The sequence below is a fragment of the Ostrea edulis genome, chromosome 2, assembly GCF_947568905.1.
Source record: "Ostrea edulis chromosome 2, xbOstEdul1.1, whole genome shotgun sequence".
In the NCBI taxonomy this organism is placed as follows: domain Eukaryota; kingdom Metazoa; phylum Mollusca; class Bivalvia; order Ostreida; family Ostreidae; genus Ostrea; species Ostrea edulis.
This window is the reverse complement of record NC_079165.1, coordinates 27,965,305-27,983,142: the sequence shown is the minus strand read 5'-3', so window position 1 is coordinate 27,983,142 and position 17,838 is coordinate 27,965,305. Positions and strand designations below refer to the sequence as shown.

Sequence of the window (17,838 nt, the reverse complement as noted above, 5' to 3'; positions counted from 1 at the left end):
AACTGTACAATGCTTCATTGCCATTTGTAGCAGTCTATGCGAAAGACATCGGACCGTCGGACCTGACCGATGTGCAGTGCCTCAGGTCCGACGCATCATTTTTTTTTTACACCAGACCGGAATGTCCGATGTCTCAGTGTCCGGTTTTGAGCTTTACTATTTTGATGTGGAGTCATTTAAATGTTTGCTATAAGTAAAAAATAGCACACAAATCCAAATACGTAAATGAATGTGATTAAAACCACATGGACTGTCTAAAGTATTATATGGGAGGGATCCCTGGTATAGTATTACTAATATAATAAATAAGATTCCCTTGGTTTTGCATTTTCACGTGTTTCACATTAGGTTTTTCTGTCTGACAAAATTTGGTTCGGTCCGGTGTGTTCATTGATTACACAGGACCGAATGTCCTGTGTGGTTTAAAAAACTTTCGCATAGACTGTTGTAGATGTGCATATTGTTTGGATGAGAGGATCCAATTATTTTCGTAAAAGTTATAGTGGATCTAAGAGGGGTGGAGGATGTTAAAATAGCTTGTGAACACTTCTCTTATGTCTAATCCGATACACTTGGAATTTTGTACGTTACTTCAATGCCATTTGTAGATGTGCATATTAGCGGGATGGGAGGATCCAACTGTTATCCTTAAAGTTATAGTGGGGGTGTCAAATAAGTTTGTGAACACTTCTCATGTCTTATCAGTTATTATGTCTACGTTGCTGCTCATGCTTTCTCCTCCATCCCATACAGTACATTAAGTGGGAGGTTTCATTTAGAGCACTTCCAATTTGGGGAGACATTGGTTTTCCATAAGAACTTCTTGAGACTAGCAGCAAGGGTTCTTTAACGCAACAACACGGGGCCTCCATTTTTAAGGTCATATCCGAAAGACCAATGATTCTTGCCTTTTGGCAAAAGTGCAATCACTACCTATGTTAACATCTTGGGTTTGAAGCAGCCATAGCACAAACCAGGAATGAACTCATGACCTGCCAAGCGAATGCTCTCCTACCGAGCTACCCTGACAGATTTAGTGCAAACTAGTATTCCACTTCTGCTTCGCTGGTAAGGGACTAAAATGCGAAGTTGTAACATAACGCAAGAAAAACCTAGCCAACATAATGAACATCATATCTTTTCCATTGGTTGAACACTTTCACTATAATTCACCTACTATCACCTTTGTAGATTAACACAAAAACACCGAGATTTACTGTATATTTTTATTACAGTCCTTTTTTTCACCCTGGCAGTTTAAACAGATTGTAGAACGGGAGGTTCGTATCCCTCGGGCCTGGCCACAGTCTCGCCGGAGTCGGTAATGACAGTTTTGCTGCCGCCCTCTCCGTGCATTTCCATCAATTTACCGATGTCAAATTTAGGTTTTTTCAGCACTTTGACTTTACGAATGAAAACATCGTGAAGGGGATAAATTCCTTGACAGGCTTTCTCGATGTCCTTTCCTATACTGTCTGGAATACTGCAAAGAGAAACACAATCTTTAAGAAATGTTCTCCTATTAATCATGTATACTGTTTCCCTTCAGTCAAACAAATGCACACAGTAAATTCCTGTTGAATATTCCCGTGTTTTTCTTCAAACAAAATTTTATTTTATTTTAAAACATGGTTTCAATATCTGTAAAGAAGTCGAGTCTATCCATCAGCTTACCCCCCCCCCCCCCCCCCCCAAAGTTCCTCCACTATCTCAGAGTTCGAACTCTGGATAAGTACTTTTATACTTTCTGTTTCACTTCAAAAGTGAAATCCTTTTGATATCTAGTGACTGTTGGTATAATTAAATTGATATCTAGTGACTGTTGGTATAATTAAATTGTTCATGATGACATGGAGAAATTCCATGTAGTAATCTTTTCAAACTCGCTTCAAGATGTATATATTTTCAAAATAGTCATGTGTTGATATCAGTCTTGGTAGACATTTTCAGGTGGTTTTCATTAAAACTGCACTGTAGGGCTGAAACGATACGTCAGGACTCGAAATTAGCGAGAAATACTCACGAAATGCGAGTACATTTGAAAAATAGCGAGTAAAAATAGTGGACGCTCCAAAATTTTAGAGAGTGGTGAATTACAAACCATGATCGTATTGTATCCGTTTTATATGGTGATGCGCTATTCGCTTTTCTTAAACTTGCACTCTGAATCATAAAAACATGAACGACTGATTTCAACAACCGTTTCTATCCGGATTTTTCTTTTATGAATTTTTAAGAAACTCGGAGTCAAACAAATGCTTTACAGGTCGGACATCGCGCATCGCATTATGATGAAAAATATAGACATGTGCCACGAGTCCTGTTCACCAACAGGGGTGATTAAATTGAATTCCAAGTATGAGGTTTTTGTTATTCATTTATCTAAAAAAAAAATAAAAAATCAAAAAAATCGGAGTCTATGTTTTACCAAGTCTTCTGGTAGTTATTTTATCAGAATCATGAGAAAGTCCCATCTAGATTAATTTATTGTCAAATTGAGGTCGGGTTGTAGTGATGACACGAGTGCATTGCTCACCACGAAGACGATTCTCAAAAAAGTTCATGGGGCTTGTGATCGTGCTGCTTATAAAACTATGAGTCTGGGATTCGCTTTGAAAAATCAGGTTGTAGATTAGAGGTGCGATAATCAAGACCAAAACATTGCACCATATGGCTTACGTAACTTAAGTGTCTTGTCCAAACGGTGCCTGTTGACCCACTAGGCTCAGTAATGATAGGGGAAAATCATTGATTAAAAAAAAACACAAAAAGAGCACTGCTTCATTATTTTCATTTTAGCTTGTAGGTTTTCATTTTAGCCTGTGGATTTTTTTACCCACAGGCTAAAATTAGCCAGTGGTGGAAAAAGTTAATTTCGACCCCTGTACGATACAATACATATTGCAATACTTATGTCACGATTCAATACTTTCAATACAATGCAATTCACAGACGAAACCAATAATAACATTGAAGAAAAAATAAATTATCAAGATTCAAAATCATAATTTTAAAAGCAAAACTGCCAAATGGTGAGATGCCTGTTCGCTGTAGTTTAAACTGATATAGTTTATTATATTATTTTCATCAACCACAAGGCAAACAACAGTCTGAACATTATTTGACGCTATTTTGTCCCTCATGCAGGTAGAAATAATATGTACTGGCCGAGACTGATGTATTTTACTGAATCCGTTTGTAATAAACGTATCGAACCGAAAATCGAGGCAATGAATCAAATATTGAATCGAGCGTTTATATTGAACAGTATCGATATTTCAGTGAATCGTTTCAGCCCTACTGCACTGTTGGCAATGTCAAAAGTAAACATATCAAGGCACTATTATGTTGTATACAATTACTGAAAGTTGGCAGGGTTTGACACTAAGGCATGTCCGACTGACCGAGTCTACTAAATTATAGGTCCGGTCGGGTAAAATGTCGATTTACTAGTCCGACTGGTCGTGTTAAATAATAAACAAGAAACTACCAATCTTGAACCGTGTGGTGGAATAATCTCTATTTTTAGTTCTAATAAATAAGTCGCGGTCGGTAATGATGTTTTACGACATCTACTCGATGTTAAATTTAAACAGTTTATTTGAATAGACTATAATAAAGTGTTTATCAAGTTAATAAATTACGTCGTAAATGTTTGTCATTTACATGAAGTATTTAAATATGGAGAAACTATCAGGGTTTTTTCTGGAAAGTTGGTCAGGGCTAGTGGATATAAAGTCAGGTCTAGTAAAAATCATTTGAAGTAGCCCGACTGGTCTAGTGCTGAAATAAGTAAATGTCAAACCCTGGTTGGCTACATGTCTTCCAACAGAGACAAAACAAGTAATTTCCATTTTTTCTAGAGGCCATTTTCACATACAGTAAAGCACGGTTAAAACAAACACGCTTATAATGAATTCACATTTGCAGTGCAGTGATTTTCATTCCCTGCAGTTTTAAAACATGAATTCATAGGATATAACAAATTATGTTGATAACAACTTAAAATTGTTTATCCCCAGCACTTCACTAGATGTGTTTTACTATATATGGAAAACACCTTGTTGTCTTTCAGGAAACAAATGAATGTTAACTCACAGTTTGTTGACGACCTCTTTGATATCATTGGATGTCACCTCCTTTGTGATGATGTCAACCATCTTCTTTCTGATGGTCTTGACCTGTAATATTAACAATATACTTACTCATCTATCCATTTGCGTCACCTTGTCTTCGATGTTTTTACAAATTGTAACGAAAGTAATTTCTGCATAAATGCGATGTAGTTGTAAACAATATGGGTATGAATCTTGATCAATTTAGTATATCTGTTTACGTAAATATAATAAAAAGATGTGTTTGTGAAAATCTGACGCACCCAAGGTCAAGGCCATAAAGTCAAAATGTTTAGATTTATGTCGAAGAATACACATGTGAAATATGAAAAGCCTTATAGCAGATCACATGTCTGTTAGATATAAACTAATGTTGACTTATGTTGTTCAATCAGATTACATGTCTGTTAAATATCAACTAATTTTGTCCAATCAGATTTCATGCATGTTAGATATAAACTAATGCTGGAACATAACATGGAGCTAAACTCAGACAAAGCTGAAACGAATGCATCATCAACAGAATTATGTAAATGTTATTGTCATCATCGATAGCTCCACAAGTTACCCAGTGTATGGAAGTATTGTGATGTCATTCAAGTGTTCACTTCAGCTATTACAGTTGGCAAGCTTGACTGATATCTTAAGTCAAACATATCTGACGCACTTAAACCATATTTAAAAATGTGTTTGTTTACCCTCTCCCGACCTTAAATTTCAGAGGTTCGGTAGGTAGGTAAAGTTTTCTTTTAGCCAGCAGAATTTTATTTAAAATGAAATTCCCATGATCATTAGCAAAGCCCGATACCAAAACCTCATGAAGCACATCATTCCACGTTTCCTAGTCAAACTCGTAGTCGGTTCTTGCGTAAAGTTCTGCTTTGATTGCTACATTAAGCAATTAGGGGAAGGTGTTCACTGTACATACTTCGGACAGTACTCCATGTATTTCAGAAATGCTCATTATCTAACCACTGAACATAGACATGATGTACATGTATCATGGTTGATTCTATGAACACTCAGGTTTCATCGGATTTATTCTGCTATTTATGCCATATCATTTAAATAAAGTCAGGTAGAAAGTTGTAACTACAAACAATGGTGTTGTTATTTCAGACACATGGTGTTATGACTTCGGGCAGTTGGTAAATTCAGTTGCTGCTTATTTTGTGGTTCACTGGCATTTTATGCTTCGGTTTTTGCACATTAAGTTAATTTATATATGGTAGTGATTTCGATTTTGTTAATTTTTTAATCGTAGGCTTACCAGTAGATCTAACTTTTACCTGAGAAGTTTCAACAGGACTTGATTTTGCCGATCAAACAAAATGGATGCTGACATCTTATACAAGGTCATGTATTTAAATCAACCAGAGCTGAGTTACACATGCACACATCATTAGGTGTTTTCTAGTTTGTAAATATATCAAGTTCAAAAATAAGTTTGAATTTGAGAACACGTGGATACAATACTTATTGACTGTCAAAAATATCACACCCGTCCCAAATATCAACACTTTCCCCTACTTTAGAACACAACTTGCACACTCGGATGCCCCAAAGTCCCTGTCTCTTCGCTCATCGTGTAGACAACATTCTCCATCTCAATCTAGCAGACCACCTCTAATTCGTATTAATTTTTTTTAAATTTTAGATTGAAACCAAGGAAGACATAGAAAATTCTGGTCATTATAAAATACTGATCTGTACCTGAAATTTTCCAGAAATAAAAAAAACTTTGCCAGAATGACGGAATAAAAACTTTTGGGTCGGTGCGACTTTCTCAGACTCGTTCGGGCAAGGGGAAACAAACAATATTTTTGTTTTAGCCCTCCTGACTTTTAACGTAGACTTATCAAAGTACTACATTATGTATTTAATGACCAAAGTAAAGGTGCAGATACAAATTTATAAAGTCATAAGACAATATTTCTATCTGCTTTCCTGACCTGTGTGTGTTGGGCGTAACAAGTTTTCTTCACTTGGAACTGCTTCTTCTTGGTAAAACCAATACAGAACATCCTCAGAAGGAAACCGTCTGTGGTCTTCACATCAACATGAGCCTGGATCAGGGTCTGCCATTTCTTCACCATGGAGCACAGCTTATCCCTAGTCAGGTCCATACCATGGAAGTTGGTCAGGACATTACGACCTTGGACTTCCTCAGCCATCAGTTTGAATTTCCTGAAGGAGACTTCGTCATTCTGAAGATCTGCCAGGGAGATTTCAAACACACGCCCCTTCAGGCCGTCAGAAGCAATTCCTGTTGATATAAATAAGAGTCATTGACTAACAAAGCCATCAAACAGTCAATATACTGTACATGCACTCCCCACATAAAATGCTGCACATTACATTTTCGTATGTCTCAATTGATACATATGTCAACCCAATCCCTCATTTTCTTTCTCAATTTTTTTAAAAAAAAAATGACAATGATTTCATTGTCAAAAAATTTGTTGAATTATCAGGTCTATGTACATAATTTAACCAAACAGTGAGTGTTGACCATGCTGATTATGGACAATGCGCACTCACAGCAATACAACATCAGAGTTGGAAGTGTAGATATTATATCATGAATCCAGAAATGTTTGCAACACTTCATTTTCACCAGACTGGTGTTGTTCATGCATGTGTGAAGAGAAGACATCCTTAGAAAATTATCTATCTATATCATGTGAAGAAGATATTCACATAGTAAAATCTCAAAAGTTTGTAAATATCTAGGATATTACCATAAATTATGAATTTCACAAGAGCCTCTCATTATGCAGATATAGATAACTCTATTCATCAGGAAGCTACATAGCTGACACAGGTAACTACGTACAGGTAACTACATAGCTAATACAGGTAATTATATAACTGACACAGGTAACTACATACAGGTAACTATGCATAGCTGACACAGGTATATAACTACATAGCTGACACAGGTAACTACATAGCTGATATGGGTAACTCACTTGTTCCTTGTGTTCTGGTGACCAAAGTTTTTCCAATCTGTCGGACAACAAACATGCTTGGTGCCTTGACATCATACCAGTCTTTCTTTGTAAAGGGATCAACACTACAACAGACATAACAGCATGTAGAATATTACGAATGCAATGCACTTACATTTTAACTTGCTGAGCTACACATATAGAATTGTACAGTTGGGTGGGGCTGCTATTTAATAAACTGTAGTTGCCCATGGACAAGTGCTTTTTTAAGGTAAGTAAATAAAGACATTAAAAGATTTCCTTTTATTGTTTGAAATCTAAAATTCACTTACATTCATTGCATAAAATATAGAGAAATTCTAAAATTCCTGTCAATAGCAATTGATACCAAATTAAGTTATTCATTTAATAGCTTGTTCCGAGATGTTTACATGTGCAGCATGTCAATGTATCAATTCTACATAGATTTAGTTTCTAAGCATGGAGAAATTTATCTCCATTATTGTTATGCCTACTAACTTCCATCTGTTGATGAGAAAAGGAAAGCTGGGACAGATCTACAGCAACATATCATATGATAAATAAATAGAGAAAATGTAGCCAGGACTTCTCAGTGAAATGCAACTGCAGTCCATTAGAATTTTTTGGTAGCATTATATTCTCTCAAATTAACTATAAAAAGCTATTTCACATCACAGGAGTCTACAGTTTAAACTGTACAGGCCTACAATGTAAACAATGACCACTGAGCTTCGCAAACGACAACATGCGGTTAATTAACATCATCAATGTGTCCCATCAGATTCCTGGGGGGTCGTTCCAGAAACATTGACTGATGTTAATTATACTGCATATTGTGTTTGACCAAATAAAGCACCAGAGCAGAATTTGCCGAAACCATGTTGCATTCCTGTAGCTACGTTTACGAAGCTCAATGTCTGTTGTTTACATGATAGACCTTCACAGACAAAACTGCCAACTCCTTCACAATAGCATGATAAAACTGTATATATCAAGAGATTGTACTGGGCCTGTTGATAATACGAGTAAAAATTACTTTCATTCATTAGATTTTAAATGGTGGAAGGTCCCCCCTCTTGCAGAGTTTAAGGACAGAATCTCAGCATGCCATGGGAAGATTAGACACAGAAGTGGACAAGAATTGTCACAATATCACAATCGTATGAGTAATAAATGTTCAGTTACAAATACACTTTACTAGTCAGTTAAGAAATACACGAGGGGGAGCAAACAATTTTTGGCAGGGCATGTAAATCGGAGGACAACTATTTTGTATGAAAAGTTCCCAATGTCTTGTTCCGTTTTGATACCTATACTTTTAAAGATGCACTTAATCGACACTTACGTACCTATAAAATGAAAGCAAGTGCTTGTTTTTGGTTTTCAATTAAACACATATACACGACTGAACTACACATGACTTTCATGTCGCTGGTTTTACATCGCTTAATATCCCAATCAGGTTAAGCCATCATATCAAAGTATTGATTCATATTAAAGAATAAGAATCACACTTTACTAATTTTGTCTCTTTATATACGTACACCTTCTTTTTGGAGCTTTTTTTGCCACCTTTAGTTAGCCTCTTATTCTTTCCCACTGCCATTTTCACGTTCGAGGCGGAAGAGGAAGTGCAAGAGTTGTCTTTGTTTTGATATGGAATTCTGGGTAAGTACGTCTACTAAACGCTTTCTTTGTAAGTGAATGCAGTCTTATTATACAAGAGAGGGATAAACATTGATGTGAAAATTGAAAATGAACCACAGAGTTGACAGACAGCTGATTCGGGCGAGATTGCCTCCTTACGAACCCCCTCCACCTTGGATTCCACCACAAGAGGTTTTTACCCCCACATTTTTTAAAAGCAGATACGCATTTTTTAACAGCAAGTGTTACTAACTTTAACTGAACGGCACATAACTTTAGCTTCCTACTCTTAGATCTATCCCTACTGGCAAGTTTGAAACATTAAGGAATCACTGTATATTCGCCCTTAAACACGTTCACATCAGAGGTTTGGCAGCACACGAATAAGTCATTGATCCATTTGGAATGTCTCAAGAATTTTAAAAAGACCCACAAATGTGTGGAGTTTAGTACGAATTATTAAATGGCAAAAATTTACCAAATTTGACAAAATGCTATGGTTGCAAAGATACACAGATCTTATAATTAGATACATATTATGATATTCAGAATAGTATGTACATAGCAGTTAATTTCGATGAGATTCTGCAAGACTGGATATTTGGACTGACACCTCTTCTGGAAATTGGAAGAGACGTTGGTCCAAATATCCAGCCTTGACAAATCTCACTTAGATTACATAACAGTGTGACCATAGGCATTGGATGGAGCAAAGCATGAAATGGTTATTGATATGTCCCCCAAGTGATAACCGTATGCAGTAAAAGTACCATGAATTAGATAATGGAAATATTCTCTCGCTTGTGTGTATATATTTTGAAATTCGTCTGGCAGAAAATGTACAGTAACTAACATCCCAACGTTAAAGATCTTAGTAATCTTTGGTATTGGCCTTCATATGAAACTTGAAAAGGGTTGAGGGGATGCCAAAACATGTGATGTTACAGCTTGATATTGTTTGTTTAAATGTCTCAGTATGATCAAACTGGATTTTACATCTTGCAACACAATTTTAGGCATTTGATCCACCCATTCATTTAACATGGGAAATGTAATGCAATTGATGCTAAATGGTACATTGTGACACCATATCAACAACAGCTGTTTTTTCCCCAACCGTTTATTTCATCCCTGACACAGAACAAACTGTGTAACCATATGTATAGAAAGTATTTCCTATAATTTTTGCATTTCACCATCTAAGGTATTAATCTTTCAGTTTGATTTGTTCTTGACTTTGATTGAAAAATAGGAAGGTGTATACCTCCTTAATCTCTTACCTTAGTAATCTGTGGAAAGGATACTAAAATACTATGCTTGTTTGTGTATGTGTTGATGTTTGAAGAAGTATAGAAGACAAATTTGTTTTTCATTCCTAGAGAGTTCACCATCCGGACTACAATAATGACATCAGAAAATTCCTACCACGAGAACTGCTTCTACAGAGGATGAGAGCTTCAGAACAAGTAAACATTACTGTAGTATATTTTTCTAGTCTCTCTGGATAGTACACATAATTCTGATACCAGCATGGTGCTTTTGTTTGGGAGAGTATAGGAAGGCAAAGTGGCAGATCGGAAAAAAATTTTGAAAGTGGGGAATCGAAATCCAAGATAGTTTTCCTTTAGGCAGGACAGTGGCATGAAGAAATTGGTTGTCAATTAATTATCATCATACTTGGTAAAATCGTAGAAGGGAGACCCTCAATACAAATGTATGTCCAAATCATGTAAGAGTTATTGTCATTGTAGATAGTGATGGGTGTGAAATAATCTTATTAAAATCAGATCTTCTCCAATCTGATTAAAATAAGATCTTTGATCCGTTCCGTTATTGTTATGTCGCTTTGTGTAGCGACAACAATAACGGAGCGGATCAAAGATTTGATTTGAATCAGATTGGATCTTCTCTAACCACTACTCCACAATCTGATTAAAATCAGCTCCTTGATCCGCTCATCTTTTTTTCATATCGATACATGTGTAGCGACATAGAAAAAAAAAAAGAGGAGCGGATCTAGGAGCTGATTTTAGTCAGATTGGTTACTCCAGTGTAATGGTTAGAGAAGATCTGATTTTAATTAGATTGGGTATGAAAGAGTTACTTCCCCTGAAAATCAGTGACAACTGATTAACTTTACACATCATAATTTCTGTCTGAAGTTCACACAGATATTCTTTCTGTAATTTTTTAGTCTCTTTTCAGATTTTGTGGTTTAGACAAAAATGTAATCACTAACACGTGAAAATATTCTACATAAAACCCGCTTTTCACAATTGTTACAGACACATGTATTTGATTAAAATATTCTACATAAAACCCGCTTTTCACAATTGTTACAGACACATGTATCTGATTAAAATATTCTACATAAAACCCGGTTTTCACAATTGTTACAGACTCATGTATCTGATTTTATGAAAAAAATGTGTCAATTAGATGAATTATCATAATGTATTATGACATCACAATGATCTTTGTTAAAGCATAATTATAATTTGGAACTTTTGACATCATAGTTAAATTGTTAATAACATGTGTAACTAAGCAATATTGTCATAACTCTTGAAGATGGAAAATGAAAATGGTTGATTATTTTCGGCCGTTTTTTAGTATACTATTACTTGTGCGGATATTTACTTATATACATGTGTTAATATATATATATATATATATATATTTACTTATATACATGTGTAAATATATATATATATATATATATATATATATATATATAAAGCACTAAATAATCACAACTAGGTACTGAAAATTTTCGCCCCAGCCCGGGGTCGAACCAACGACGTACGGCACCCACCGCCTAGCAAGATTGTCAAACCAGTGCGTAAGTCCACTCGGCCACAACGACTTCGTGATTATTTAGTGCTTTATATATTAATTAATTGATTATCACATGTATCGTTTAGATCCTAGGGGTAAACGTAAGGTTGGGTGTTATAATTGTTTGTTTGTGCTTTATATATATATATATAGTATCCTTACATATTTATGTACTTACATATCTATATTTCTTTCACAAGTTTTGCTGTCTTATTCATGTCGCATAAAAGTGAAAGTAATTTTTTTTCGTCACAGCTAGGATTCAACATTCGGGGTGGCCAGGAACATCATTGTGGAATTTTTGTGTCAAAGGTAGAAATTTTTTTGTTACATTATGTTGTCCTGTAGATCTGTAACAATGAGTATACACCAGAGTATTGTATCTTTGATGATAAAATATTCATATTTTGGTTCTAATTATAGGAGACATTTTTAAATGTCTTGAAAGAACTAATTATAATTTGATATAATTATTAGGATGATTGATATCTTTGTTGTTGTTGTTTTTTATTTATTTCTCCATCTACATCGTTTAACTTTCTAAAGATTTTTTGCTAATTATTTGAGAAATTCTGCATTTAGTAATTAGTGTAATGACATATGTTAGTCTTTTAGGAGATATAGAAAAACAGTTTCCATTCAGTAAAATTGATATTTAACACTATGATCTCAAGCTGTTGTATCTTTAAAGTTAAAGCCATTAGCAAAAGTGAGTACATGCAATAATATTCCCAGTGAACTGTGAATTTCAGGTCATGCCCAACAGCGAAGCAGACAATCTCGGACTCTGTGAAGGTGACCAGGTAAGAAACAATGGAACTATCTGTAATCATCAGTCTGTTAGATATCTGTGTACAGCTGTAATCACCAGTCTGTTAGATATCTGTACAGTTGTAATTATCTGTCTGTTAGATATCTGTACAGCTGTAATCACCAGTCTGTTAGATATCTGTACAGCTGTAATCATCAGTCTGTTAGATATCTGTGTACAGCTGTAATCACCAGTCTGTTAGATATCTGTACAGCTGTAATCACCAGTCTGTTAGATATCTGTGTACAGCTGTAATCACAAGTCTGTTAGATATCTGTACAGCTGTAATCATCAGTCTGTTAGATATCTGTGTACAGCTGTAATCATCAGTCTGTTAGATATCTGTGTACAGTTGTAATCACCAGTCTGTTAGATATCTGTGTACAGCTGTAATCACCAGTATGTTAGATATCTGTACAGCTGTAATCACCAGTCTGTTAGATGTCTGTGTACAGCTGTAATCACACAGTCTGTTAGATATCTGTACAGCTGTAATCATCAGTCTGTTAGATATCTGTGTACAGCTGTAATCACCAGTCTGTTAGATATATGTACAGCTATAATCACCAGTCTGTTAGATATCTGTGTACAGCTGTAATCACCAGTCTGTTGGATATCTGTACAGCTGTAATCATCAGTCTGTTAGATATCTATGTACAGCTGTAATCACCAGTCTGTTAGATATCTGTACAGCTGTAATCACCAGTCTGTTAGATGTCTGTACAGCTGTAATCACAAGTCTGTTAGATATCTGTACAGCTGTAATAATCAGTCTGTTAGATATCTCTGTATAGCTGTAATCACCAGTCTGTTAGATATATGTACAGCTATAATCACCAGTCTGTTAGATATCTGTGTACAGCTGTAATCACCAGTCTGTTAGATATCTGTACAGCTGTAATCACCAGTCTTTTAGATAACTGTGTACAGCTATAATCATCAGTCTGTTAGACATCTGTACAGCTGTAATCACCAGTCTGTTAGATATCTGTACAACTGTAATCACCAGTCTTTTAGATATTTGTGTACAGCTGTAATGAATACCATTCTTTCTGTACCACAATTTATGACCTTGACCTAGGAGTTTGACCTACTTTTAACAAAAATTAACATAGGAAATATCTCCTCAACTATTCAAGGTAGGACTTTCATATTTTGGATTAAAATTACTTATGAAAAGACCTTTCATTTGATCTAGACCTTGGAGTATGACCCAAATTTCAAAACTTTAAGCAAAACTTTAACCTTACTCAGAACTTCTGAATGGTGAGTAATAAAGCTCTCATATTTTATACGTGTATTCCTTGTGACAGTCCTTTCTTCTGCTACCAAAGTTATTGACCTTGTGACCTTCAACTTGGAGTTTGACCTACTTTTAAGAAAAGACAACCCAGGCAATATTAACTTGACTGTTTAAGGTAGGACTTTCATATCTTGTTTTATAGTTTCCTTATGTCATTCCTTTGTTTCTATTTTGCCACCAGGGGCATAGCGTTTCACAAACACGGCTTGTTTTGTTATGTTTGCTGAAGCTGTTGTTCTATGCATTTTCAGATTTTAACAGTCAACAACAGAGATTTTATGTATATAGATCATGCAGAGGTAAGAAAAAGATGTATTCATATATTGTTAATTAACTAAGAAATCATCAAAACTCAAATGTCAGTTGGCGCCATTTACCTGATCAGGATATAGGGTTCACGGTAGGTATGACCAGTCAACAGGGGATGGTTACTCCTCCTAGGCACCTGACCCCACCTATGTTTTGTCCAGAGGTCCATGTTTTCCCTATTCTTAATTTTGTATTCTTTATAGGATTTATGAGATTAACAACTGTTCATTATCTTCACTTTTTCGTGCCACTTCTTAACAGGCGTTAGTTGCACAAAGTTTGTTAAGTTTAACTGACATTTACCTTCAAGTTAAACTATATAGATGTTCAAGTCAATGGCAAGTTAACTGTCACTTAAAGTTAACTAACCTTTGTGTAACTGAGTCCTGGTCGACTTTTCACTCTGCCTGTTCCACTGAGTCATCAATATAAACACTGAGTCATCAATGTCAACACAGAGTCATTAATATCAACACTTAGTCATCAATATAAACACTGAATCATCAATATAAACACTGAGTCATCAATATAAACACTGAGTCATAAATTTGAACACAAGTTCATAAGAAAAATTTGTTTTATATCAGTATTTTCTCATAAGTAAAATTTACTGAAATACATGTACAAATGAAAAAGTTATACAAATCAAAAAGTTATTAACTTGTGACATGACTATGATCAGAGTGATTTAGAAGATTTATAAAACACATGTACAGAGATACTAGTTTTTCACTGTGGCTTATATTGAGTATTATAGCATTGTGTCGGTAATGATGGAGATTTTTTGATATTTTGCTGTGTCATACACAATCTCCTCACTGTGTCACAATTTGGATTATTACTTAGTTTGTTTTGTTTCCAGGCTGTCAAAGTTTTGAAGATGAACACGACCATACAGATGACGGTCCGGTTCTTCCCGTACGGTACGTGTTGAATTTTGTTCTCTAGAATAACCTAGCAGTAGGTGTGTCTACATGGTGGGGGAATCTAGAATAACCTAGCAGTAGGTGTGTCTACATGGTGGGGGAATCTAGAATAACCTAGCAGTAGGTGTGTCTACATGGTGGGGGAATCTAGAATAACCTAGCAGTAGGTGTGTCTACATGGTGGGGGAATCTAGAATAACCTAGCAGTAGGTTAGTCTACATGGTGGGGGAATCTAGAATAACCTAGCAGTAGGTGTGTCTACATGGTGGGGGAATCTAGAATAACCTAGCAGTAGGTGTGTCTACATGGTGGGGGAATCTAGAATAACCTAGCAGTAGGTGTGTCTACATGGTGGGGGAATCTAGAATAACCTAGCAGTAGGTGTGTCTACATGGTGGGGGAATCTAGAATAACCTAGCAGTAGGTGTGTCTACATGGTGGGGGGGGGGGGGGGAATCAATTTCTAAAATTTTAACAAAGCCACACACTATACATTAAATTAATATGAACTTGACACTAATTTAAAGTTAAAAAGCTAACATTGATTACTATATATAAGCTCCATTGACATTATTCATTATTAAATTAATGTCAAATAAGTGTTAATTTGAAATAGGCTGTGTATCCAATAATAAATTGGGTGAATGTGGTTTTGCAGATATCATATTTAGATGCTTCTCTATTATCATTTTTCATAGGCTATGAGAGAACATATGATAAGTGCAAGTTTCTGGCATCCAATCAGCAGACAGAAAGGTAGCAGGCCGTATCACATGATTGTATCATCCAATCAACAGACAGCTAGAAAAATCTGTGTCATGTGACTTTATCAACCAATCAGCAGATAGTTAGATTGTGTCATGTGATTGTATCATCCAATCAGCAGAGAGGTAGCAGACTGTGTTACATAGACAGAGGATTAAGGCTTTGTCATGTGACTGCACTATCCAATCAAACCTCATTAACAATTTCGATTGCAGCAGACCTAAATGTTCATATTCTTGAAGATTCAGTCTTTCCCTTATTGTCCATTTCACGAAATAATTTTCTAAAGTAAACTACAAAATCATTGTTTTTTTTTTTAAAAAAATGTACATAAATAGTAGTGTAGTATCATCAGAAAATGTATATTTATACATATTATAAACTAATAATACATGTAGTATATTTTTATTAGAATGCATTTATAAATTAATGCATTAATTAATAGCATGTACAATGGGTTTAGCATACTATTTCATTTTTCATTTATAAGCCCTTTTCATTATTGTATTGCATTACTTTTTTCAAGTAAAATGTTTAATAAAAAGTAATTATATATCAACAATATGTAAACTCTCAAACTAGCGTCCTATTACCAAGAAATACCCCCCCCCCCCAAAAAAAATGTGTATTAAGATTGAAATTGGCCATCATGAATTATATTTTTCTTGGTCCCATCGAGTTCAAGATAATGAGGTTTGACTGTATTTAAACTAATGGAAGGCATATATAAATACATTTTTAAATATTTGATACTGAGATGTTATCCTGTTAGATAGTTAATTTTAGGCATGTAATTTTCACTTATTAACTGTATCATAGAAGTGTATAGTTATATATGATCATTAAATCAACATTTTTATTTTTGCTATAAAGTGTACAGTACAGTTTTCAGTTTTATCTTTTATCTTTTACTCTGAATGAAAGCTCTTTAATTTTTATACCCCCGAGATCGAAGATGGGGGGGGGGGGGGGGATATTGTTTTTTGTCCTGTCTGTCATGCCATCATTCTTGCTGATAACTTTTGAACAGTGAATGTTAGATCTTTGATATTTCACATGAGTATTCCTTGTGACAAGACCTTTCCGTAGGTACTAAACCTTTTACCTTGGCATTTGACTTACTTTTAAAAAAATTGATATTTGTCATAACTTCTAAATGGTAAACATCTAGCACATGAGCATTTCTTGTGACAAGATCTTTCTACTGGTACCAAGATATTTGTCCTTGTGACCTTGGCCATCTTTGGAATTGGCCATTATCAGGAGCATTTGTGTTTCACAAACACATCTTGTTTTTTTTATTTCATTGAATTTGTTGGTTTCATCAAATGAATTAGATGATACTGAAATTCTGTTGATACACACATTAATTCATACGAAGAGAGCAATAAGGCTTTCTCAAATTAAACTTTCCCTCAAATGAATTGATGTTCACATTAAACAATGCAATAAGAGGAAAAAGGAAACTTTTAATTCATTAATGCATGACGTTAATAACACCACATACTTTTGTTTGACGACATGAATTGCAGACCTGTAGAACCTGTGCATTATCCACCACATCTGATAGCAGTAATGTTTTTTTTATCATACCAATGATCGAAAAGGAAACACCTGCTGTCCCGGATGTTGCATATACTTTTCATCAAAGAACTGAATTGTGTGCTAGACATGAAAACTGTAACAACACCACTGAGGTCAGCAAAATCTTATACAACTGGTATACATGATCTAATAAGATGTCTGGCTTCAAATGCATCTTTTCTTTTTGTTCTCTCCTAATGTAATACTTCCTGTAACGAACCACACAGAAACGGAAACCTGTCTGCCATAGCTTTATCTTGACTCTAACCCCCACATGTAGGATGCGCTTGTTTATCTACACTGACCACGAAGTGTACACCTTTCCATAATCAGATGTAAGGTGTACACCTAAACCCTGTACAGGGCATGTGTTGGTAAATGTAACGACAAATTTTACATGTCTGACAAATAGTGAGGCGGAAAATTTGCAGATTTTTCTCTCCATATTTCGTTAGTGTAACATATGTAATAGGATAATAATAGTGTACTGTATTTTGAAAAATTAATGACACTGATTGATATTTCGTACAATCATCAAAAATAAGTTTGGCACCAAAAAATCAACAA

General features: G+C 35.1%; 2 protein-coding genes and 1 long non-coding RNA gene across 3 annotated transcripts; 2 read left to right on the top strand and 1 right to left on the bottom strand.

The window, feature by feature from the left end:
- Positions 1–1,212: 1,212 nt before the first annotated feature.
- LOC125681214 (40S ribosomal protein S3a-like) lies at positions 1,213–8,762 on the bottom strand. The gene is made up of 5 exons (XM_048921199.2): positions 8,632–8,762; positions 7,088–7,191; positions 6,068–6,381; positions 4,099–4,181; positions 1,213–1,483 (listed from the first exon to the last, which is right to left on the bottom strand). The coding sequence occupies exons 1-5, from the start codon at positions 8,691–8,693 to the stop codon at positions 1,258–1,260; spliced, it is 789 nt and encodes a 262-aa protein (XP_048777156.1). The 5' UTR covers positions 8,694–8,762; the 3' UTR covers positions 1,213–1,257.
- On the top strand, positions 5,380–6,327 carry LOC130052214 (uncharacterized). Its single transcript, XR_008800597.1, has 2 exons — positions 5,380–5,470; positions 5,773–6,327. It is a non-coding gene; the product is annotated as an uncharacterized LOC130052214 (long non-coding RNA).
- Positions 8,761–16,574, top strand: LOC125681215 (PDZ domain-containing protein 11-like). The gene is made up of 7 exons (XM_048921201.2): positions 8,761–8,926; positions 10,114–10,200; positions 11,828–11,884; positions 12,325–12,375; positions 13,938–13,985; positions 14,858–14,918; positions 15,621–16,574. The coding sequence occupies exons 1-7, from the start codon at positions 8,843–8,845 to the stop codon at positions 15,680–15,682; spliced, it is 450 nt and encodes a 149-aa protein (XP_048777158.1). The 5' UTR covers positions 8,761–8,842; the 3' UTR covers positions 15,683–16,574.
- The last annotated feature ends 1,264 nt before the right edge of the window (positions 16,575–17,838 follow it).

Bases quoted from the DNA above. Each gene is read 5' to 3' on its own strand.
- LOC125681215 (XM_048921201.2), top strand. From the start codon at position 8,843: ATGAACCACAGAGTTGACAGACAGCTGATTCGGGCGAGATTGCCTCCT. The intron at 11,885-12,324 runs GTAGAAATTTTT...TGTGAATTTCAG, and splicing joins GTGGAATTTTTGTGTCAAAG to GTCATGCCCAACAGCGAAGC. The intron at 13,986-14,857 runs GTAAGAAAAAGA...TTTTGTTTCCAG, and splicing joins TGTATATAGATCATGCAGAG to GCTGTCAAAGTTTTGAAGAT.
- LOC125681214 (XM_048921199.2), bottom strand. From the start codon at position 8,693: ATGGCAGTGGGAAAGAATAAGAGGCTAACTAAAGGTGGCAAAAAAAGC. The intron at 6,382-7,087 runs GTGAGTTACCCA...TTATATCAACAG, and splicing joins CACCAGAACACAAGGAACAA to GAATTGCTTCTGACGGCCTG. The intron at 1,484-4,098 runs GTGAGTTAACAT...TTCTCTTTGCAG, and splicing joins AAAGAGGTCGTCAACAAACT to TATTCCAGACAGTATAGGAA.